The sequence below is a fragment of the Macrotis lagotis genome, chromosome 2 (genome assembly GCF_037893015.1).
Source record: "Macrotis lagotis isolate mMagLag1 chromosome 2, bilby.v1.9.chrom.fasta, whole genome shotgun sequence".
In the NCBI taxonomy this organism is placed as follows: Eukaryota; Metazoa; Chordata; class Mammalia; order Peramelemorphia; family Peramelidae; genus Macrotis; species Macrotis lagotis.
Window position 1 is genome coordinate 252,942,306 of NC_133659.1, and position 25,794 is coordinate 252,968,099.

The 25,794-nt window shown below is 42.2% G+C and overlaps 1 protein-coding gene across 2 annotated transcripts in view; it reads right to left on the reverse strand.

The window, feature by feature from the left end:
- HOXC4 (homeobox C4) overlaps window positions 1-25,794 on the reverse strand; it is a 142,772-nt gene that overhangs the window by 85,371 nt on the left and 31,607 nt on the right. The window contains exons 2-4 of one of the 2 annotated variants that reach the window (XM_074225751.1): window positions 15,989-16,242; window positions 14,878-15,446; window positions 13,563-14,378 (exon numbers count right to left, since the gene is read on the reverse strand). In XM_074225751.1, coding sequence (XP_074081852.1) covers window positions 14,026-14,378; window positions 14,878-15,316 — 792 coding nt within the window. In that variant the 5' untranslated portion in view covers window positions 15,317-15,446; window positions 15,989-16,242 and the 3' untranslated portion in view covers window positions 13,563-14,025. Of the gene's footprint in view, window positions 14,379-14,877; window positions 15,447-15,988; window positions 18,625-25,794 lie in introns of those variants that run through there. The other variant, XM_074225750.1, reaches the window with a different exon arrangement.

Genomic DNA, 25,794 nt, shown 5'->3' on the forward strand with positions numbered 1-25,794 from the left:
GGAATGAGGATGAGGCCTAGAACAGAGAGCCCAGACAGGGTTACTGGACAGATACCTGAAGTGTTAGTGATGCCAATGACATCTGTGTAGCACCAACACAACAACAAGCTGAAACCAGTTCAAATGAGGTCATCTCCATATCATGATACTTCTACTCTGGTCACTATCCCCATTGCCAACCATCAGGATGTTGGGTTATAATCCTGGTATGTCTAGCTCTGATAGTGAGTTTTTTTTAATCTTCCTTGGAATCAGACCTCCAGGGCCCACCAAACAAGCTGATGCATTATTATCCCTCCTCTGTTCTACAGCTCTCCTTTTTATGTTGGTATGTTTTATTCCTCTATTAGAATGTAAGCTCCTTGAGGGCAAGCATAGTACTTTCTTGAATTTGTATCTCTAGCCCTGGAACATAGTAAATCCTATGAAATTCATGTTCTTTCTCTACTTTCTCACTCTCCACACACACACACACACACACACACACACACACACACACACACACATATATATAATTCTATCTATAAATACATATATTTTGTATATGTGGGTATGTATGAATTATAAAGTCCATTTACTGAGGGGCTAATCATAGAAAAGATCTGTCAAATTGGTTGCTTAACTAAATGGTTTGGTAGATTAAGTAGCCCTACACATTTTTTTTGTGGACTTGCTCAAGGTCACATACCAACCATTATCAGGTTCTGAACTAGTGCTGTTTCACTTCAATATCCTGAATTCTACTCCAAGATTCTTTGTACTGGCTCATGAATACCCATGAAAACATAAGACTTGATACATCTTTATACATAAAGCTATACAATATATGTGACCCTTGTTTAGAAACACCAGTAGATTAATGAATGAAAGTTCCTGTTATACAAAAGGTCTATGTATTTCAAAGAAACAGATAGTAAGCACCCAAAGGTCCCACATTTGCATCATTTAAAAAATTCCCATACTTATGTTTCTTATTTGAGCACTTAAAAACTAGGGTGAAAAGAGGAAAATGTGTCTTGAATTTACAGACTGTAACCCACCTGTTCCTCTGGAGATCCAAATTATATGCATAGCTATGTGGATTTTTATAATGGAAAACAAAAGAAAAGAAAGCTATTGAATATCTTTAATTGGACATAACATGCTTAGGACATCAGTAGTAGGGAAAGAGATAGTTTTGTGAGTGAGTGAAATCATTGACAAGTTGGTCATTTTGCAACTCCCTGCAAAGTTACTAAGGTAGGTCTGCTACCATGTATTCTATGCTGGTCTTTCTATGCATGTATATTCAGATAAATACCCAAATTTACTTGCTTCCTGTCTAGGCACCTATACAGAGGTACACATTTATAGATAAGAAGTCAGTCTACAAATCACTTGACTTGGATTGAAGTCCCATTTAACCACTTCCTAACCCTGTGACCTCAGCCAAATCACTTGCCTTCTCCTCATCAAAAACACTGGAATAAGTAAAACTACCCTGCTGAAGGGTCCTTATAAAGATCAAATTGGGGCAGCTAGGTGGCGCAGTGGGTAAAGCACCAGCCCTGGAATTAGGAGTACCTGGGTTCAAATCCTGTCTCAGATGCTTAATAATTACCTAGTTGTGTGGCTTTGGGCAAGCCACTTAACCCCATTTGCCTTGCAAAAAAATCTTAAAAAAAGTATAAAGATCAAATTACATAATAGGTACAAAGCTGTTTTGAAAACTGTAAGGAATTATAAAATGTATGCCACTATTTTTGTTATTACATTGTGTATGAGAGGAATCAATTGATAAGAATTTGATACTAATGAGGATAATAGTATTGAGAGCTAAAATAAACCTAAACAGTCATCTAATCCAGCCCTATCATGGATGGGCTTCTAATCTTACCCAAATCAGTTGCTTTAATGAAAAGGAAATGCTTCAAGTAACAAAACAATCCCAACTGGTAAATGCTGTGTGGCACACTGAACCTCATGAAACAATAAGGATGAGTGAGAGAAAACTACTATCAACATGGTAGAAGTTAAAGGTGTCAGAAAGGGAGCTAGGCGGCACAGTGGATAAGACACCAGATCTGGAGTCAGGAAGACTCATTTTCCTGAGTTCAGATCTGGCCTTAGACACTTACTAGCTGTGTGATCTGGACAGGTCATCTACTCCTCCTTGTCTCATTTACACCATCTATAAAATGAATGAGAGAAGGAGATGGCAAACTACTTTGGTATCTTTGCTAAGAAAATTCATGAAGAGTTAGACAAGACTGAAATCACTAAACAACAATGTTGTCAGTTCCTAAGCTCTGATCTCATACTTCTAAGGAGTATGAATAGTACCTAATGCAATAATAAATGCCTTGTAAATATTTGTTCATTTGATTTGGGGCAGAACTATAAAGAAATGAGATTTCTGGTACAAGTTTGTGGATTCCTCTTAGAAGCAAAGTCAAAAAACTAGTCATATGTGCTCAGATCATGGCTCCATGAGGCATGTGGAGTTTCTCTTTGGGTCAGCATCAAGACTAGAATTAGGTGTCCTGGACACCTTTGACAATCTGGAAAAGCCTATGGAACCCTTCTCAGAATCATGTTCCTAAATGAATTAAATAAAATACATAGTATTACACAGGAAATAAATTGTATTGAAATAGCACTGAAATAATATTCACTAAGTCAAGTTCATGAACCCTAGGTTTGGAATCCCTTCTAGAATGAAAATGACAACTGCAATATGCTAAGGACTGCAGCTTTTAAGTCAAAGAGTACTTCATAGGTGTGGATGAATGAAAAATTCTATCATGGATTTTATCTTTGATTCCCCTTCTCCCTCCTTCCCCACAATTACATATATTATTCACATTATCAGTGCTATCATTTCCAAAGAGAATGTCAACAATACACACAAATATGCAAATAGAAGAAATGTGTTTGCATTTAAATATATGTTATAGATATGTATGCTTATGTGTGTATATATTTGTGTGTGCATGGATAAGGATCCATGGTCATGGATAAAGAGCCTCACTTGAAGCTTTTCTCCTTTTCTGTTGAGTCTGTAATGATATGATAATAAAGTACAGTTTTCTCTACCCTTTCTTGCATTGTGTTCCCCCAGAACACACTGGTAACCAATGCAGGCCAGACTCTGAAGCCAGGTAGAGAAGGGAGTGAGAGAGAGTATATGTATATTGTTGGTGGGGTGGGGTGTTGGAGAAAAGAGAAAAAGAAGCCTTTTTATCACCTTGGAAACCAAGTCAAGGAAACAACATCATTTTCATTAAAAGTTTATGGATCGGGGTAGCTAGGTGGCATATTGGATAAAGCACCAGCCTTGGAGTCAGGAGTACCTGGGTTCAAATCCGGTCTCAGACACTTAATAATTACCTAGCTGTGTGGCCTTGGGCAAGCCACTTAACCCCATTTGCCTTGCAAAATCCTAAAAAAAAAAAAAAAAAAAAAAAAAAAGTTGATGGATCTGGAGCTGTGAACTCATCCAACCTTTCTGGAGAGCTATTTGGAACTATGCCTAAAGGGCAACAAAAATGTGTATACTCCTTGACCCAGGGATACCACTACTGGGTCTATACCCTGAAGAGATGATGAAAAGGGTAAAAACATCACTTGTACAAAAATATTCATAGCAGCCCTGTCTGTGGTGGCAAAGAACTGGAAATCAAGTAAATATCCTTCAATTGGGGAATGGCTTAGCAAACTGTGGTATATGTATCTCATGGAACACTATTGTTCTATTAGAAACCAGGAGGGACGGGATTTCAGGGAAACCTGAAGGGACTTGCATGAACTGATGCTGAGTGAGATGAACAGAACCAGAAAAACACTGTATACCCTAACAGCAACATGGGAGTGATGTTCAACCTTGAAGGACTAGCTCATTCCATCAGTGCAACAATCAGGAACAATTTTGGGCTGTCTGCAAAGGAGAGTGCCATCTGTATCCAGATAAAGAGCTGTGGAGTTTGGACAAAGACCAAGGACTATTACTTTTAATTTAGGGGAAAAAAACAGATATCTTATTGTCTGATCTTGTTACCTCTTAGACTTCTTGTCTCTTCCTTAAGGATATGATTACTCTCTCATCACACTCAATTTGGATCAATTTACAACATGGAAACAAAGTAAAGACTGACAGATTGCTTTCTGTGGGGGTGGGGTGGGGGAGGGAAGTAAGATGGGGGAATTGTAAAACTCAAATAATATCTTCAATTAAAAAAACAATAAAAAAAAGTTTATGGATCAGGGCAATTAGGTAGCACAGTAGATAGAGCACCTACCTTGGAGTCAGGAGTACCTGAGTTCAAATCCAGCCTCAGACACTTAATAATTGCTAGCTGTGTGACCTTGGGCAAGTCACTTAACCCCATTGCCCTGCCCTGAAAAAAAAAGAGGCTTATGGATCCCCAAGAATTTTTGGAGAGTTGCCTGAGTCAGATTTGAGAGAGAGGAAGGTAAAGACTATGGACCTACTGGTAGTTCTGGGGGGGGAAACTGGAGGGGGAGTAGAGCAATTTCTACGATCAGTCAGAGGGGAAGCATGGCACTAGGGGTTGTTACCAAGGTAAATACTGACCAGAAGGATCATTGAAATCAATCCAATCAGGTTCAATGAAGAAGTTGTAGATATTTGTTAAGTCTGTGAAAGCCAGGTAAAATCTAGAAGTATAGCAAGAACCTTCCCTCTCCCATTCCATTCCTCCAGTTCAGAATTCTTTGAATGGAATGATTCAGTTGATTAGCTGTGTAGACCTGGCCTAGCTGGTTTTAGATGGTGGCAGACAAACTGCTGTCAACATAATCATTTTTCAGTCATGTCTGATTCTTTATTCTTTTTTTTGGGGGGGGTGTTCTTGGGAAAGATACTGGAGTGATTTACCATTTCCTTCTCCAGCTCATTTTCAGATGCAGAACTGAAGCGAACTGGATTAAGAGACTTGCCCAAGGTCACCCAGTTAGTAAGTGTTTGAGGATGGATTTGAACTCATGAAGATGTCTTCTTGAGTCCCGTGCCCAGCACTCTATCTAGGGCGCCACCTAGCAGCCCTATGCTGTCAACAATAATCAAGCATGATGTATATACTCTCTCCACTTCCAAACATTGTAGTACAACACAGATGTGGGGGCAAGCATTTACTTCATTTAAAAGGCCTTGATTTTCTTAGGTGATGATCAATTTTAGGAGAAAAGTCAGGGAAATGACAGGGAGTGTGTCCTTTCCCCTTTATTTGCCCCAATGGTACCTCAAAACAAAAGATGGGGCAGAAGATTATGGTAGATAAGATGACATAGCAATCAGATGATCATAGATTTGGAATTAGAAGAAACCTTAGAATGATCACTTTATGGATGAGGTCACTGAGTCCCAGTCTACTCATGTGATTTGCTCAAAAACTGCAGAGAGAGAGAGAGAGAGAGAGAGAGAGAGAGAGAGAGAGAGAGAGAGAGAGAGAGAGAGACTCCTCTAAATCCAGTGCTTTTCACTCCAAGGTAGGCAGAATTCCAGTTTACCTCTGCTCTACACAGATTAAAATAGAAGTTACATCCTTAAACTGTAGAGCTCCAAAAGAACAGAGATTTGAACCAATTATTGGAATAATTCAGAAAAAAATAATAACTATCTTTTAAAATTGCTTTTGCCTGAATTAGATGAATAATAAATACCTGTGACCAGAGAAGTCCCAAATACTTAGGGGTAAGACCTGGTCTAAACAGCTTTAATTTCCTCAGGAACTCAGGGGAGGGGTTAAAAAACAATCTTAATTACAGAATCAGGGAGTCTTGTGAAGACAAGGTAGAATGCTTTTTTGGTGTCTAATTGAAGGTCTTGGAAGAGGTGGAATGGAAGGCAGTATTCATGGTCATTCAAGCCCCCCCTCAATATTCTTCCATTTTGGGGGGGCCTCTTACTCTCTTAGTGTGGAATGAGGGGATGTGGGGGAAGGGCAGGGAGGAGCAGATGCTTTTAAGATCTAAAGAAACAATTTAATGGAGGGAGAGGAAGGATCAAACAGAGGAAGAGGAGGGGGAGGAGGGGAAGAGAGAGAGAACAAAGCTGCAGAAGAGATTGGGGCCTTGGGGCGGCCAGAGAGATAAAGGGGCATCCCAGGAGAAAGTGGTTTCTTCAACATCTGCTGAAAGGGCTATAAAACAGTGTTGTTTGCCCCAGGAAAGTGTGGCTGCTCCCCAGTCCCCCAGTAAAAAGTTCTGTGGGCGGCCCCTGCCCCTCACTCCTGTCCAGGAACCTTTGAACCTCAGCAGACCCTGTGGCCAACCAGGCCAACTCTCTCTCTACACACCCCATTTGGCTGTTCCTTCCCTGCTTTAATGGGGTATTAGAGGGTGCTGTGTACTTCCAACCTGAGTCCAGAGAAGAAGTTGGAGGCCAAGAATAATTTTTAAAAACACTGGGTGGGAACTCAGAAAGAAGAAAGTATGAGAAATGTCGTTGACACAGAGAGAAACAATGAGCCAGGGTGAGACATGGACAGATTGGCAGGCACCAAGGGGAAGAAGGAAACTAACAACTTTTCCCTCAGTTGGTAGGAACAGTCTGCAACAAAAGCAGTGGAGATTGAACCCCAGTTGCAGTATTCTTTCTTGGGCCTAAAGACCCACAACTTGCTTGTTCTATCCTGAGCTTTGAGTCTATGGTTCAGCACCTGGGAAACCCTGCTCCTATTCCCTCAAATTATTTTCCCTTTGAAATTCCGATAACTGAAAAAGGTGGAAGGAAGAAAAGAGATACTACCGAAGAACTCTGGCACAACTGTATCTTCAATTCTTGCATCCCCAAATCTAGTAGGTCCTCAGTCATCCCATACTCTTCTTTCTACCCAACTCTCTAGGTCCCCTCATATTTTCCAGTCTCCCAAATGCAACTGTTCATCCATAACTCTCCAGTTCCACTGGAGTGGGTTTTTTTTTAATTGTTGTTGTGGGGTTTTTTGGGGGGGGAGGGTTTTTTTTTTTTTTACCTCTAGCCCAGACACCAAGCTCTTTTAGACTGACTGGGGAATCAACAACCATCCAGACTGGGCTGATATGAATCTCAAGGTAGAAAAGAGGCCAAAGGATTGAAATAAGGTAGGGCAGATACTTTGGCATGGATGATGGTTGATGGGGCAGAAGAGAGCTTCCTACAATAGAATTCCTTCCCAAGGGAAGGGATATTTGGGGAGATCCCCACTAAATGATATTATCTCCTTCCAGTCTGGTCCCCTCCCCTGCCCCCAACAAGTCAATCATGTTTCTTGTGTAATTTGGTTAGTTTTTTTATCTTTGTTTCATTGTTCAAAACAACAAGAGAATTCTAGTCTCAGCCCCATTTTCCTGACAAAAGCTTTGGCCACCTAGAAGAGTTGAAGTGGATAATCCAGTCTCAGTCTCTTTTATGACTAATATCTCCCAGATCAAGAAAATACTTTATCTGATGTCCTAAATTATCCAGGCTCCCACTTTCTTCAGTCCCTTTATATTGGCATAACCTATGGTCAAGGGGATTCAGTGATTTCTACAATCCCCAACCGAACTTCCCCTTCGGAGACTGACTGCAGCAGGGAAAAAAGACCAACTGACTCTCTGCACCAGTGACTCTGATGATCCTTTATATCTGTAAGGAAAATAAATTGCAATATATGGATGGGGAGAATGCAGATAGAAGACCTACTCCATTTTTTCCTGTGGGGGAAAAGGGGAAATATGGGGGTAGCTCTTTTTAAGTATCAGAGAAAAGTAAGGGGAGTCATAAGGCTCAACCCCAGCATTGAATGCAATGGACTCACAGGCAATGGAATTCACCACTCGATGAACCTGCTCTAGGCGCCTGTTCCCGCTCACCCACCTCGACTGCCCCCACTCAACCCGCTATTGTCCTGCTGTCCGAAGCTGGGGTCGTGACCCAGAAGAATGCAAAGGCAGCCCTCCCAGCAGACATTGGAATGGAAGGTAGGTGCCACAGAAACTTGGGAGGAGGAGCCAGGGAAATCTAAGAAGAGGGCTCATCTTGGAGGGCTTGGAGGTTTCCCAGGTTTCCTCCCTAGCCCTGGGCCCCTTAAACTCCAATCCTGTAAAATATGGGAAACCCCTAAGAAAGGGGCTGCTATGTAAATTAAATTGGAAGAGCCCACATCCTGTCATATTTTCTTTTCCAAGGATCCCCAAGAACGCAGAGACTATTTGGAATCAAGAGCAAGAGGCAACCTGCCTCCTACAGGTGCGGTTTTCAGATTTCTACCCCTTCAAACAAAAAAAGATTTTTCTCTCCTTCTTCCTATCCTGTGACAGAGAGGACAAATAGGGGGCCAGAGGTAGCAGGGGAGTTAGATACTGCTTTTTTAATCTTAGTTCTACTATAGGTGTTCACTTCAGGTTGGACAAATCAGAGAGAGTTCGACTACTCATGGGCATTTTCTAATAGTGATTGGAAATGAAGATTATTTCCCACATTTCTGTCTGACCCTATAACTCTCTACAATGCATTTTCCACATGCTTTTAAAAGGAATTTTCCTGCCTCATCTCCCTTCCTTCTGACCCATCAACTTTTTGGACCACCATCAAGGGCCCAAAAGGAGCAAGATGAAATCATGATAACCTGCCAGAGGAGATATTGAAGTGGGATGGGAGCTGACAAGACACCAAAGGGGAGGTGTCTTCCAGTATTCTGTCTTGTTTGGCTTTGGAGAGGAAAGGAGAAAAACCCGGATCAAAAGACTTAGAAACTGCTTACTAGTCGACCCACTGGGGATGTTGAGATAATTAAGAGAACCAGCAGCCTGGAAATTGGGGAAGGGGAAGAATGAACTGAGAGAGAGATTCCTGTGGTGGAAAAAGACGCAACAAAATAAGGATTTTGGCTTTTCCTTCCCACAGCAATCAGAAGCAAAAATGGGAAGAGATTTATTCAGAGAAAGGAACCGGGGTAGTGTGTAGATAAGAGATGGAAAATCTCCTGCTATAAGTATATTTCCCTATTTTTAATTCATGAAAAGTAATGGGACGCCAAGGCAACCAGGGACCTGGGCCTTTACTGGGGGAGAAATATAGAAAAAAAGTGGGGCATGAGTAGGAGAAAAGGGATGTAGAAGTAGACCTAAGTGGGACGAATTCTAATAGAAGAATTGTTTGGCAAGAAATTCCCCTCTTTCACCAAAGACCCCGAATGTTTAGTTTGGGCCCCTGCCCATCCAGATAAATCAAGACGACAGATTAGGAAGTTCATAAAATTGTATTGGGTAATGACATTCAGAGTGCTAACAAATATCCCCTCCAACTCTGGTGATTGAAGGTAGGGTATGTATGTATGTAGGGTGATGTCTTCTAGCTCTGTTACACAGCCTGAGTGGGGGGAAGCAGTTTTTAATTAAAGTTAACCTCTCTCCAAGGTGTGGGATTGGGGAAGGAGGGGATGGTGGGGGGAAAAAAGCTTCTGCAAGAGCAGGAAATACCTGAGAAAGGTGGACTGGGGAAACAGGATGTATGGCTTCCCCTGAATAAGACAAAAAGAGCAATTGTGGTATGGGGGGAATGTGAGAACTGAATTCTTCCTACACCAGCGTCATTATCCCCACCTTCCAACTCCAGCACCACACCAACCTTCTCACTAAACCATACTCAAGTCAAAAAATTCAGCTTTACCTTAATCCTAAAAAGGCAAATGAAAACAACGAATAGAAGAAATGAGTGGCCCCCAGCTCCCATCTGACTCACCCCTGCCTTCCTCTTTTTTTCTCCAGAAATGGAAGATTTTCTTTTCTCCCCCCCATGTTTCCATTTCCATGGTAGAAACTTTCCTCTATTCAAGTCTACCACTCTGAAGGAGGCTGGTCCAAACTGAAGGATATGGAAACTTGGTAAGGAACTCCCTATAAAGAGGACCACAGGCAGTCAGAGAGAAGCAGCCAGGGTTCCTCTTTCTTTCTATCTCTCTTCCTCTCTTAACATTTTCCTGATGATTTTTAACATCAGAAAAATGTGTTTCTCTTTGTAATCGGGGAGAGGAAATGTTGTTCGAACTCTACCACAGTGAACGGATACTTCCTTTCTCTCCTCATTACTCTTCTTCCCTCTTTATCCTCCTACTCCTTCGTTTGAGTAGAGATGAAATTTGGAGGAAAAACGTAGCTATAGATATTTATATTGCCCCCATCCAACCCTCAAACAAATCTAAATACTAACTACTTACATGTCAAGCGAATTTTTGACCTGTTGGGGATTGCCAGGCTCTTGGAGAAGGACCTTGGATGGATTGGTCGCCGCTTCAACCACATCTTCTTTTTTATTTAGCCATTCGAGAGACACAATGCAATAACATGCATTCAACTCGACTTGGCTCTCCCCCCACCCCACCCCATTACTATGGGGGAAAAAAATCCACAACCTTACAAAAGCTACGAGACCCAGGGATGGTACATGGTGCAGAGCTCAGAGGGTCAGAGAAGGGGGGAGAGGTCAGGGCAGCTGTGGAATATAAAAGCGATGGCAGAGAAAATGTGTCCTCTCCGTGAACCTGAGTTGCATTCTCCCCCTTGCCTTTCCTCTCTTCACCTAACTTCAATAACCCCCCTCTCCCTTCTTCCTCATCGGGAAAGCAACCAGAATGGAGTCCTCTTGGTGGGGAGAAAAAGCCAGACTTGGGGCTCTGAAACCTATTCCTGATTCCTTCACCCACCATTCCTTCAAGGGAAGTCTCTCCCTGATTCCTGGTGGTCATGTCCAAGGCAAAGGGGAAATTTTGGCAACAAGGAAAAGAAAAGAAAACTAATAAAAAAAAAAACCATAGGGCCAGAGACCATAGCTATCTTAGCATAAACTTAAAATAATTGATATTGTTATTGATGATGCATATTATTAGTATTATCTATTATGTTTCTCCTCTGATCTAAACACAGAGAGAAAAGGAGGAGGAAATAAACAGAGATCAGGAATGAAAGAAACAAAATAAATGTCCCCAGTTCTGTCCTCTTTGACCCTAATTCTCCTTCCATTTGAAACTGAAGTCATAGTGCTGAAATGATCTTCCAGCAAAAGATGAGTAAGGGAAAAACCAGAGATCAGAATTGTGGCGGTTTGTGTTTTGTTTTGATTTGATTTTTAAATCTCCTTTCTACAACTTTCAGAAAAAAAGAAAAAATACCCCCCAAAATAATAGATTCCTGGATATATGTAAGGACACTATTTCTCTATCCCCTCCATTCCTATCTTCATACTTTTCACTTTAGTTTTATTATAAGCTTTAAAAGACAGACCTATACACTCTTCACTACTTCTCTTGTCTACCCCTGTGGAACATGCTAATCTTATCCCCTCCTGATCCCAAACCAATTGCTTCGAAATGATGGAGGCTTCAGCTGTGATTTGGTTGCTAATTCACTTGATTACATAAAAATAACTTAGGATAATTATTGGCCTGCACTCCTGGAGCTGGATGAAAGAGGCAGTTTTGTCATCTCTTGAGTATGATCAAGGGTGGAGAAAAGAGGCCTGAAGGACCATAATGCTCACCCAACCTACATCTCAACAACTACCTTCCATCAAGTAGATTGAAGAGAGAGGAGAGAGAGAGAGGAGAGAGAGAGGAGGGGGAAGAGAGAGAGAGAGAGAGCAAGAGAGAGAGAGAGAGAGAGAGAGAGAGAGAGAGAGAGAGAGAGAAGAAGAAGAAGAAGAAGAAGAAGAAGAAGAAGAAGAAGAAGAAGAAGAAGAAGAAGAAGAAGAAGAAGAAGAAGAAGAAGAAACACATAAATTCCTATACAACTTTATTTTTCTATCCAGGGATGCCTTTATGTGATCCTTTCACCTTTCATCCTAAGAGCTGGTAAAGGAGCGCAAGATTTTGATGTAAGCCAAACCTAGAATAGTTCTTTTCTTTCCCTTTTTAAAAAGAAAACAGTTTCTAAGATCCCTTAATGTCCTGAAATTTGGACAAAACTCCCTAGCAAGGAAAGTCTGTGAGTTTTGAGGAAGATAAAATGCTGTTACAATATTCAAGTAAATTCAGACACTGTTCTTCCAATAAGCACACAAAATATGTGCATGGAGGTTGTTTGGACCTGGTCTACAACACTAAAATTATTGACTCAAACTATCTAGATATTGGTTAAAGAAGAGTATTTATTTATTTTTGTACATTTCTTCTTGAATCTCTAATTTTATGATGAACAGAGAATTGTTCATTTTTCTTCTACAAACCTGCCGTGCTCTAGATTGGGATGGGGGAGATGAGGGGGATGAGATCCTTTTCCCTCTGTGCCTTTGCCCCATATCTGGCTGGTCTATGATAGGAGTAAGGGAAAAAAATAAAGCATCTCTATTATTTCCCAACACTAGACTTTGAGGCCTACCCATAGAAGGATACCCTCTAGAACTTCTGCCCTTCACCACCCCACTCCATTCTTAGTCTAAACAAACAGGAAAAGTGATGAAGTGTCCCTTTAACTGCCTTTAAAATGACTTTTCAGGGATTGGTTGGGGACACCTCTCCTTTATGCTCCCTTTATTACAAAATAGCCCAGTAAGACCAAAGATGGGAGGCAGAATTACATAGTAAAGGTCTTAGATTTAGAAAGACCTGAGTTTAGATTACATACTATTTAGATATATGCCTCAGATATATACTGTGTGAACCTGGGTAAGTCACTTGTCCCCAGGAAACTCTAACACTATATCTGCATTAGGAGCTCTCTTTCTAACAAAGTTACAGTCCCACTTAAAAACAAAACAAAACAAAACAAAAGATTGAAGACTCTACCCCAGTCCAAGTCTGCTTATCTGGAACCAAGCTCTATTCTAAAGTAAAGTGGGGGGGGAGAGGGACTAAATGAAGGCACTTGCTACTGAAAATAAGATCTCCCCTGCCTCCCCATCCCCACCCCCAGAAGTTGCCTTCCTCTCTGAAAACTCAGATTGAGGTGAAAAGAAAAAAAATCAACTCTAATGTCCCACATAAACCTTCTAGTTGAGCCATCACACCACACACACACACACACACACACACACACACACACACACACACACACACACACACATTTCCTTTCCCCTCCTGGTCCTTCTAAGGACACTGGAAAACTGGAGTTGAGAGTTAAGATTCATATGTTTGCTTAGAGTAAACTTAGCAAGCAACTAGGAAGAAGGTGGGATTTTATCAACAGCAGCCCAAGTCCACAAGAGGAGAGGGGGAATAAAAAAGAAACCATCAGACATTAAGTAAAACTAATTCACATTCACTGGTTTATTATTGATCACGGGGCACTTCACATCAACACTAAAATTCTTTATTGCAAGTTTTACAATAACCAAGTAAATTCAGTCCAAAAACCACAATGATCACAAGGGGGGGTGGGGTGGTGAAAAATCTACCTAAGGTCTGGAGTTGCCGTCTCAGAACTGAAAGTTCTTTTTGATATTCTTTTTGGCTCCTCAAACTGAACAGCTAGATGAGGCTCCCGAGATGCATTTAGCTTTGTCTGCTGCCTTTCCCCCCCTTCTCCTCCCACCCCCCCCACAATGATACAAAAGAACTTCATAGCTTTGTTCTCCTTAAAATGACTTCCCCCTCCCTCACCTCCCCTGATGCATTTTTCAATGCAAAAGGCCTAAGGGGGGAAAAAGGAAAAGAAGAAACAGAAGAATTGGCCTAAAAATGTCTCTTTCCTTTTTCTTCCCTCTTTCCCCCTGAAAATTAACCAGAACTGGACCATCGCACCTTGCAATATATTTTTTGCTCCTTTTTTTTTCTTAAAAAATAAATAAAACCCCCAAACGGCCTAAAAAAAGCCCCGCAGGTACCATGCTAAGACGACATCACATGCTTAAAAGGGTCCTTAACAGTGGAAGGGATGGGGGGGGGGGGGGGGCTTGTTTCTATGTATCTGTTGTTTCTGTTTGGAATAAGCAAAGGACAAGAGGAGGGTGGAAGAGAAGAAAGAACCAAAATATATATATATATATATTAGATTCTATAAATAAGAGTCAATTTGTGTGTGGGGGGTGGGGGAGTGGGAATGGGGGCGAAAGGGGGTGTGATTTATGTTTTATAACCTGGTAATGTCCTCTGCTCGCTGCTCCTGTGGTGTTGAGCTTTGGGAATGGTCTTCAGTAGGGCCGGGGGTGGTTGCGGGCAGGGCGCTGGGCGCCGCTCCGGCTGGTGGGGCGGATCTGACTTTGGTGTTGGGGAGTCGGTGGTCCTTCTTCCATTTCATCCGACGGTTTTGGAACCAAATTTTGATCTGCCGCTCGGAGAGACACAGCGAGTGGGCGATCTCGATTCTTCTCCTCCGGGTCAGGTAGCGGTTGTAATGAAACTCTTTTTCTAATTCCAGGACCTGCTGGCGGGTGTAGGCTGTCCTCGAACGCTTGGGTTCCCCTCCATTATAATTGGGGTTCACTAGGGGGGAGGGGAGGGGGATGGGAAAAGCAGATAGGGGGTTCAGAGGCAGCAGGATTTCCTGACCCCCAACCCCCACCCCCTTCTCAGCTCGGAGGAGCAGGCGGGGAAAAATAATAAAGTCATCGAACTAAATGGGTTATAAAGAACTTGAGGGACGCTGAAGACTTTGTAGTCTAATAAGAGGGGAATCCTCATTGTAACGCCACTGAATTATTTATGCGCCCTTAGAAAGCGAGCAGAGTTTTCTCACATACATAACAGATCCTAGCACATGGCTCGGACTGCCCAGAGTAGCTAAGCCATAAAATTTATGGGGGATGTAATTACCCATTCTCGCTCGTAAATCCAGTTCAATTGTGCTAACCCAGAGACGCTCCTGGAGAGAGAGAGGGGGAAGGAGAGAAAGGAGGACGGGAGCCGGAGGGGGACTGGGGAGGGTGGGAAGTGTAGGGGAAGAGGGGAGGGAGGAGGAGAGCAAAAAAGCAAAGTTGCCTACCCGTGCTAACGTGGATTTTTTTCATCCATGGATACACTATGGGCTGCTTGGATGCGGCGCTGGAGGGATGGTCTGGGGCTGGCTGGCTGCAGGCTGGCGGGGCTGGGGAGGGGGAAGTGGAGGAGCCGGAGAGAGGAGCTGGCTCGCAGAGCGGCTGCGATTTCTCGGGGTGATGGTGCCCCGCCTGAGCCGGCCCGTGGCCTCTCGGATTGCCCGGTCCCTGGAGACTGGTACAGCTATATTGGCGCTCGGGATAGCTAGACCGTGGAGGTGGTGGTGGGTACAGCTCTTGATGGTGATGCTGAAATCCTGATTCCCTGGTCCGGCCGTAATATTCCGGACTATGCTCAGGGATGTAGCTATTTTGCGAATATTCCTCGCATGGAGGAAATTTCGGATCGATGTAGTTAGAGTCCATCAAATAGGAGCTCATGATCATTAATTTCTGGAGTGGAAAATAATTTTTCTCGCTTTGTCGTTTTTCTGCTCCATAAAGCCCTCCTACTAGCTAGCGACCCTGTAAAGTTACTTTCACCATGTGACTCCGCCGGCCAATCACGCCAAGCAACCTAGTCCCCGGATAAGGAACAGAATCGCTTTATTCAAAATGTATCCAATTTTTTTCCTGGTGGTGGTGGTGTGGGGGTGAGTGGGGGGCTTTGTGAGGGGGAGACTAGACCCAGACTGACTGGAGCTAGGGTGTCTTCCTTCAACCCCTCAGTCAGTTTGTTTTCCCCAGCCCAAGAAGGCAAGGGTAGCCTCCCAGTCCCACTCAGAGAGAAGCAGAATCTGATTTGGGGAAGGTTGTGTGAGGGAGCCCTCAATCCCAGTCGTGTTGTGTCTCCTTGTTTGTAAGTATTTTTTCCAAATGAATCCATTAATGGTTGTATGTCTCAGTCTGTCTAGGTCGAGAACCAGTGAAGAGTATCAAGTTGGAGCAGAGGTTGGGTGGGAGAGGGCACCAGGTTGAGCAAGACACTGGTGTACCACAAGTCTAAGAAGACCAGAACTCATGCCCTTCTCTGTCCAACTAAGACACTCACCCAAACCTCCGCCTCCCCCAAACCTAGGCTCTGACTGTTGGGAGAGAAGATGAGGTAAAGAATTTTACCTGGCAGGTAGAGCTGGCTGTAATGCAAATGATTGTCATGCCTGAAGGTCTGGATGCCCTTAACTTGGTTGGAGAGAGATGCTAGGTCTTTGGAAAAAGGCAGAATTCAGAACTCTTCCTCTTCACTTCCCCATTCTCACAGCCTCTTTCCCCTAGAACCAGAGCTTCACCTTCACATTCTCACTGTTGGGACTTTTCCAATGTCCTGCCTACCTTGGTTTTCCGGCTCTTGAAATCATCTAAAAGGTCTGCATCTGGGATTTTGGAAGGAAAAAACTGACAACATTTACAGAGCTCTATGAGTATTGACCATATCTCTATAGTTGACCTATCTACATCTGTTACCCAAGTTGATATAGGACATCTTTCTAAGAAGAAATAATAGAGATGGTGTATAAGTTTAAGTAGAGATGATGTAGCATGCTTGCTTCTGTCCACTGTGTGAGAAATTTTATTTGTATACCTAACTGTTAGGACTGAGGCAGTATCTATGGTACACGTGTATAAACACACTTGCACATGCATCCCAGAACACCCTGGGTTTAAGGCTGAGTCATAAGAACAAAACTTCCCCCAGGTCTCCCAGCAGTCAAAGTTTGGGTGAGGGGGGTATAGAAGTGGGGTCCTTTAGTGAGTGTGCATTGGAAAATAGGGACAGGTGAAGATTCTGTTCTTCCAAGAGTAGGTTCTAATTCAGTTAGACCTGGAGAAGGGGGAGGGAGGGATAAGGTGGAAAAGAAAAGGAAGAGAGAGTACTGGGGAGATGGGAGAAGGACCAAGTAGACTCCTAGAAATGTCCATATCCATCCCCATTTCCCCCAAATTAGACTATCGCTGATGGCTTTCAGAAGGTCTAAGTGGGAGATAAGTGGTAACCTCACTAAGGTGAGGGAAATGAAGGCCCAAGACACCTTGGTCAGCGCTGAAGAAGCTGCTTCATGACGTTGATTCCAATTATCTGCCCCTGGATAAGTCATAGTTTGGTGGGAGTGGGGAACCGGTGGGGGTGGGGGGGGCACAGAGGAGGGGGGAGAGAAGAGAAGAGAAGAAGGGAGGGAGCCGGGTCCCCTTGTTGTACTTGATAACAATTATAGTTTAAAATCATAGCTTGCCGGGCCCAGCTATATTTTACTTGATAACAATAAAAGTGACACATAAAGTTAACTGTTTATGTTTTATTTATTAGACTAAATCTGCCAGCGGTGGTAGGAGCGTTTGCCTCGTCGCTGCAGCTTTTATAGGGCTGTAAAACGTCATAAATCAGTCTAGGGGAATCGCCGAGGCTCTTTGTGTCGGAGTAGGCGTGCTGCTGGCGGCCGCTGCCTGCTCCTTCTTTCCACGAAAAGTCATAATGTGATTTTTTCCCCCTCTGATTTTATTATTATGATCGCCGCCGTGATTAGTCAATCTACCTTTAATTCGCCACCCTGCGCTGCCACTGCCACTACCGCTGCCTCCCCTCCCCTCCCGGCCTGGTTGACACTTGAATTAGTACCTTTTAAAACAGCATAACAACTATTTGAGGGTTTAATTAGAACATCTGCAATTAAGGGAATGGGAAGGATAAAGGAAAGAGAGGAGCTGAGAGAGAGAGGAAGAGACTAGAGCAGGGAGATTCAGGGAGATTTCTGGTTCCATTACTTGGGTGAAGGGAGGGTGAAAGGTCTCCTCTCCCCCCAAATTAAGCCCCCTCCCTCCCATTAAGAAGAAGAGAGAAAGGGAGGGGGGGAGAATAAGAAGAGACTAAATTATAGCTTTGAATTGCAGCTAGCTACTGCTCTGTTCTTGATGACAACCAAGTTTAGTCTTTCTTTAAAGTGCTACCCTACTTTCCTCTTTTTATTTTATTTCTTCTTAGTCTAGTCTGTGACCACAAATGAGTAAATCTAGCTCCACCAAACTGCCCCATCACGACTAAATCTCCATTCTTCAATTTGAAGCCTGTTCTTACTATAGAACAGCAGCTTTGGTTATGCTTGAGTGTGTGTCTACACACACTCCCTGGAAAGCACATTCCTTCTCCCTGAAGGGGAGAAAAAGCACCCTTCTTGTGCATGCACGTACAACCTCTCAATGGAATAGGGGTGGAATATTTGAATCCCCTGGATCATGGAATAATTCATTCAGGAAAATTAAAGTCTGAATTTCCAAACTTGTTTGAAGACTAGATTGGGGTTCTTGTGGGAGGGAACAGAAGGATGATTTGAGCTGCCTAAGCTTGAACTGGGAGGGTAGTGTAGGTTAATTGGGGAAAGGAAGTTGATTTAGAGCTAGCACTTTGGGAAAAAGAAGGTAAGCAGTATAATTCCAAACTACAAGAGAATCAATGGCTAATTGTGGACTGGAAATCCCCACACATACACCACTACTGAAAAGTCAGGAAGATATCAGATGGAAATGAGGGGGAGGTGAGAGGGAAGTTTTCTGGAAAAGATTCAGAATCTCCTTTCTAGGCCTGATGCTGGTGGAGTCTTCCTCTCTGATCTTTGTCAGCTTTTTGGATACATGCATACAAATAATCATACACACATCTTTTGCATATATGGATAAAATATATGTATCTGTGCATATAGATCCACACACATATACCTATGCAAACACACACACACACACAAACACACACACAAACATACACACACACATATATATATATATATATATATATATATATATATATATATATATATATATATATATATATATCCTTTTCCTTCGCTTGTGATTTCATTCAATAAGAGAACTTCCCAGTAAGGAAATTCCTTCACAAATGCAGAGAAGAGGTGTATATATAGCAGAGAAAATTTGACCATATATTTAGGGGACTCATCTATTTAGATTCTCTTTAGGAGTCTCTAACATTCTTTCCAATCCCAAAATTGTGCCTTCCAAACTCTTTACACTTTACTTCTTATTTCCAAAGACAAGTCTTTATCACAGCCTACAATAAACTCAATTGATTATCTACATGAAGGACCACACAGATGCATCCTCGTAAAACATTCTGTTTAGGCAGGTAAGGCTTCCCTGAACACAGAACCAGAGACTGAATTTACCTCTGAATTTAGCTAATATTAACTACATTGTTAGCTAACAATATGCTCACAAGCATAATGATAAATAACAAGAGTGCCATAAAGATGCACATACACAGAGGAATTTAATACCATATTTGTATATCTCATTGAATTTTTGGATGTGAAGAGGAATTTATGTGCTTATTTATAGCCACACACTTGAGACATCGATAGGACCATACATACACACACATATATATATACATGCACACACACAAGGATACACTTTGAGTTTGAAAGCTATTTGTGAGCAAGTCCATACATATCCTTTTCACCTCTAATGGCCATACACATTTTCACCTATAGAATATTCTACATACTCCAACTTGTTCCCTTCCCTAGATATCCTGTTTGCATAGAGGAGCCATTTCGCTTTCCATGGCGTGTGAAAAACACTTCTATCCTAACCTCCCTCAATCCTTTTGTATTCCCCCCCTTCCCACCCACCCCCATGGCCAGCTAGGTTCATCCTCCTCCCCCGGCCTTATCCGAACCAGCCATTCCTCACCCCAAGCCATACATGCACACATTCTGCTATTTCCTAATTTCATTTTTATGTTTGCTTCATTTTCCCCTACATTTACAGCCTGTATCACCCCCAACCCCCCCATCTCCTGTCGCCTTTCTCTACGTCTAGATCTGGTTTCTCTTTTCGGAAACATGTTTCAGTACAAAGCGCTTCCCTTCTGACAGTACAGAAGAAAAATAAGTGTTCATTGTGTGTGTGGCGTTATTGTGTCCGGCATTACCATATTGACCGTTGGATAACCTATATTCGCTCCCCCCTCCCATTAACAATCTGCAGCCCGAGAACATAAGTAGCTCTTGAGACTTTGTAATGCTTTTAAAAATCTTAGCCCTTGGACTCGCCCCACTCCCTCCTTTTCCGAGGGAGAAAGTGTGTGGATGTGGGGGTGGAGGGGGTGGCTTTCAATTTGAATTTGAAGATTTTTTTTGTCTTTTTGGTTGGAGGATAAGAATGGGAAAGAAGATCATGGTCGTCCCCTCCCCCACTCCACAAACTGCAGGATTTTTTGAAAGAAAAGAGACTTACACAGACCTCCCTCTTTTTCCTTTCCAAATAAGTTGACTTTTAGATGACAAGTAATTAATTCCATTTTAATTTCTTCCCCCCCCCCCCAACAACTTGAAAGCTCCAAACTGAAGCGAGGTCCCCTTCTGGTTTTGTTCCTTTATGACGCCTGGCAGACAGGACTAATGTATGCAAAGGAATATGCAAATGCTTAATTGATTTTTTCTTAAATCTCTTGTCAGTAAAAGTAATGAATTGGTCTAAAATGATTTTAATAACCCGGACGTGTCACTAGAAAATACTCAACCTTCCCCACCCCCCACAATCGCCTATGGTCTCAAAAAAACCAATTATGGACCCGTTCATTTCCCCTCTTTTAAAATATTAAAGATGAATTTCTCTTGTTTGTTCGGAGATCATGGACAAGGTCCTCTTCTGGCTCGACCCCCCCCTTCCTTTCCCTGGAATTCAATTTTCTTCAAATCTCGTTTAAAGTGGCTTTTTAAAAAGTGGACGCATTTTAATATTGGTTAGACAGAGTGACCCGCATTTCACCTCGGTTGTTTGACTTGTTCCAATAGGTCACTGCCATAGAGTTATTGATGGGGAAACTCCATTGAAATTTGTCTCTTCGCAAATGGCCTTTAGATCTTCCAGTGAGTTCAATAACTAGTTATAATGTGGAAGGGGAAAAATGAAGGCCCTGGGCTAACGAATTTGATGTTTCATTTTTATGCTGGAGAAATTGTTAGTTTGGGTTTCGGTTCCCGTATTCCCTCCCCCTCCCCAATCGAATTCCACACCCCCTCCCTTTTAAACTTAGCTTCTGCTCTTAACCCCCCACTTTATTTTTTTTTAAATTTCATTTTACTTTTCCAATCTCGGACACAAGGAAGGAGGAAGCTGAAGCTCCTGGAGGTCTGTAAGCTGAATTTTCATTCTTGGAATGGGAAAGACTTTTTCTTTTTTAAGGCTGGTCTCTCTCTCTCTCTCTCTCTTTTTGTATGTTTGTGTGTGTGTGTGTGTTTGTGTGTGTGTGTGTGTGTGTTTGTGTGTGTGTGTGTGTGTGTGTGTGTGTGTGTGTGTGTGTGTGTGTGTGTGTGTGTTGGGGGTGGGGGGTGTCGTTGTGTCTTTTAAGGCCTGGGAAAAAGCCAGGGTTAGAACGGCTTAGGGCAGGCGCTCCTAACCTTTACTGGCTCTAGCAGCTGGGCAGAATAATGTAGCGAGTTGGTCAAAGATTCTTTTCAAAGATATTAAATATGGCAGAAACTGCGAGGCAGGCTCAGCGTGCTCCCCACTTTTGATGGGGAGGAAACCCATGGGTTCTAAGGGCATGGGGGGTGTTTTAAAGGAGGCATTAGAAGGGAGAGGAAACCGGCTTCTTTTCAAGGCCTCAGTGCCAAAATGATTCCTTCCAGTGACTTGCTGACTGGGAATTGGTCGGGTGTCACCCATTTGTTGGACTTTGTCTCTCCTTAGCCATCACTGCATTCTCCTGAGGAAACCTTGAAGCCCAGGAAAAGGTGAAATTTAGTAGGGTCAATAAGATGGGAACAGAGTGGGCCTAGAGAAATGAATGGGGTCCAGGGGGGGAATCTGGTTGTTGCATAAGGTTTCTCCCAGGGGAAAGGAGGTCTTTTAGCTTCCCTTAAAATTAGAAAATAGAAAAGTTTGTGCAGAAAGCCCTTGGCTCCCTGCAGAAATATAGCTTGGAGAAAGGATAAAGCATTGAAGACAACGCACTCTCTAAGCTTTCTTCAAGTCTAGATCCCTAGCAGATAACCAAAGCCTATCAATGTATCTCTATCAACATTATTATTAATGGTAATAATAGCAATAATAACATTTTCCTCTTTTTTCAAGCAGTATTTTTTCTTTCTTGCTAAAGGAAAGCAAACAGATCCTCTAGGCCAGCTCCCCAAGCCTGAGGGTACCCATTTTAAAATATGGCATCATAACTTTCATAACCCCCTTACCCACCCTCAGTTAATTCCAATCACTATAAATCTCTATATTTCCCATTCTCCAGAAAGAGGACAGATGGATGAATCTAGGCATTCTATCTGTAAGACCTAAGACCCCAACCCCCTCCCCCAGTACCTCCAGATGAGGTTGCTCCGGCTCGACTTAGACCACTGATAGTTTCTCTCAATGACAAACCAATCTTCCCTCAATAGTCTCCGGGGATCAGTATCCCAGTTCCGGAGACTCAGACCCATCAGAATCAAACAAAAACAAAAACAAACAAACAAACAAAACCAACAACAACAAAAAAGGGGGAAGGAATAGGAATGCTAGAGACCAAGGCCTAAAGCAAACTGGACTTCTGAGAAGATATTCTATGTCTTCTCCGGCCAGGCGGGGAAATGAATCAATAGTGATCGGTTAATCAGCTTGATAGAAATCCCTTTCCCTTCCTTGTTCCCGTTTCTGCCTGGGCTGTTCGCACCTCTTACCCTGCAAGCTAGAGAAGTCAAATCGGCCTCTTTTGCTCTCCCACTCGTTTTTCTGCACCCCAAAACTTCCTCCCTTAGGGACAGAAAGAGCCCTTGACAGAAGTACACTAGTGATTCGATCACATGTCAAGAAAGCTATTAATTCTTTATATTAAAAAAAATTTTTTTAGTCTAGTCAGTCTCTGGGTAATTTCCCCACTTTCTTTTAGTATTTTTGTCTATGTTCTGAATCACCTATATTATTTACTTAATATCATTCCTGTTTTCACACTATGCTGTTTTTCACTTCAATACCTTCGCTGTCCTTTACCCAAATTATTCCATTTTGTTCTAGCGTCCAAATGCATGTACCTACACATACACACACATACACACAAATGTATATAATATATATACATATATGTAATATATATATATATATATATATATATATATATATACAGACACATATATATTCCATCTTCTGTCTTTTCTTTCGGTATCCTATGGTATCCCAAATTGTGTTCTTATTACAGGACCCCTCTATTCTATTCCCGGTTTGACTATATTCTGATATTCTGTAGTATGTTATTCTGTCATCTAAAAATATATTCAAATATAGACACTTCTATTAGTATCTGTATTAGACATAAACACATTTAATATATTTGTGTATAGAGATCCACTCTGATTTTTAGTCACATATAGATATGGCTAGAAATGAGATAGATTCATTCTCTATGGATTCTTCCTCTGTAGTGTTGCCATAAGTATGTTATTTTCCTCCACATTGTTTACTCTTGTGTTCTCTACAGTTCAGTGTGGACTATCAGCACACGCTGGAGTTGAGTCTCGAGTAAAAAGGTCTCCAGTTATGACCTCTGCAGGCACAAATGCAGACACACACCTCCGCAGAGAAGATAAAAACCCCTTCCCAATCGATATGCCCTCTCTACTATCTATGGATAATGGAAAGGCTTGGGTGTAAAGAAATACAATCATAACTTGAACATTGAAGAGCAGGTACAAGAGCGGATAAAACCACAGAAAGACGGTAATCTGAGCTTCATTTTTCCCCCTATATATTTTGCCTCCCTGTACTTCTTCAAGGTGCACTCATACCTGCTCAGGAAAACCGAGTAGAGGTCTGTCTTTCACTGCTCCCCCCACCCAAAATTAAACCGTGGTCCTCCAGCAGGAGCAAACACCTGAAGTCACTGATTCTACCCAGTCCGGGGGTAGGGGGATTTAAAGGGAGAAATCCAAGGTGGAAGAGAACTATATTATTTGGACGATGGGAAGGAGTACCAAATAGGGAATGGAGATAACCTTTTCCCGCGCTGACTTTCGTCCTACAGACAAACCATTTGATCGGCCATCAGCGTATTTTTCCAGTTTAATTTCTCATCTGTTTACACCTAATAAACGCTTCTCGCTTATTCCCTCACGTCCTTTTCATTCTCTGATCCCTTCCAACACCGCAGCCATTAGTTACTATTATTGGTATTTTTATGAGGCTCTTTTTCCGAGCCCTGGGGGGTGGGGGTGGGGCGCCTGGTTTTTGGTTTTTTTTGTTTTGGCTAGAGAAAAACTTCAGCGAAACTTCACAGTTAAAACCTTATCTTCTTTTCCCGCCCCCAAGACTGAATCCCCCAGCCCCAATCCCCTTCCCAGAGCAGAAATGTCGTAGGGTAAATAAGAGTTCGCCTGCTCTTGGTTATTAGAATTCTGAAGACGTTGGCATGTGTAGCGATCATTAGTCAAACCCGCGGAAGCCAAAGGAACCGAGGAGTTGGACAGAAGAAATCTTGGAAATGATATACAGGAGCCGGCTGGAGCATCAATTTCGGCCGATAAGAGCGGGGCTTCTGGGAGCTGGGGCAAGGAGGGTATTTAATTGGGCTCTAGGTACCTATCATAATTGGGGAGGAGGAATGGAGCATTGAAAGCCTCAAAGGGGAGACGTTGCTCCTTTTTTTTTGGTCCCTCACTGAAAATTGTGTAGGTTCATGAACACCTTGACCCTGTTCACCAAATACTCTGAGATCAAGAGACAAGAAGAAAAGGAAAGTATTCCCAATGCATACTCCAGGAGGATTCCAAACTAACTTTGGATACAACCCTAAAAGAGAGGGGAGGAAAGAAAGGTTTCAGATGATACCTTTTTTGCCAACATCTCAGGATTTTCTCTCATACCATTTCTTCTTTTTAGAAAAAGTTAGCTAGGCTGAGAGGTTCCAATGAGCAAAGTCAATTGGATGAGATGAGATCTTAGGCCAAGAATAAGCAAGGAATTAGGAAGAATGGTAAACTGTTGGGGAAACTGGTAATTGTTTCCTGGTAAACTGGCAGCCTTAGGGCTATAACCATTCCCCTCTTCTCATTTGGGCTCCTACACTTAATCTGGGGGTTGTAGGGCAGGAGTGCAAAGTCTAGGTTAGATCACTCTGGAGTGTCCAAAGGAACAATTTAGTATAATGTGTAAATGCTCCAGAAAAGTGCTTCTTCTCTGCCCCCCCATACTCTTCATAGCAAAAACCAAAATGGAGGGGGGAAAATAAAACCACCAACACTCCTAAATAGGCACCAGCTCTAAATAAGTCTAAGTACACAATTTTTCAGTCATACTATGAAGAAGGGCAAGAAAGTAAGGGGATAAAGAATAGTATTTGAAACCAACAAGTTACATAACAATATATATCACATTTCTTCATTAGAATATAAATATTCATTTAAATTTATAGAAGAGGTGAATAAACACACAAGCAAATTCATTTGTATACACAATCCATACACTAGCAAAGAGCTATGAATATGGATTTGGATTTAATGAGATGTACAAATATGCACCCAATTTCACACACACCCTACTATAGAAAGGGCTATAATGTACACTCAGGTATAGTAAAGAGAAATATCTAGCCCCTTAGTGAAAGATCCATCTACATGCATTTAAGCAGTGTTGAGGAAGTATGTAAAATAGTTTCTGACTGTATACCCAGAGGACCATCTTTAAATACATAACCACATATACAGAACTCTCTCATTTTTCTCTGGACATGGATGTCCAAGTTAATGTGTTTATATATCTATAGGTATCAAATGCAGACATAATACTCAAGTCAAGAAAGAGAAACTGGGCTTGATCGACATACAAAGACCCCTAGAAATAGAGAAATATATACCCTCATTAATAGCATATGGGGCATTTCTCTTGAGAGAAATATTAACCCTCAAGTCTAGGCGATGGAGTAATGGAGGGAA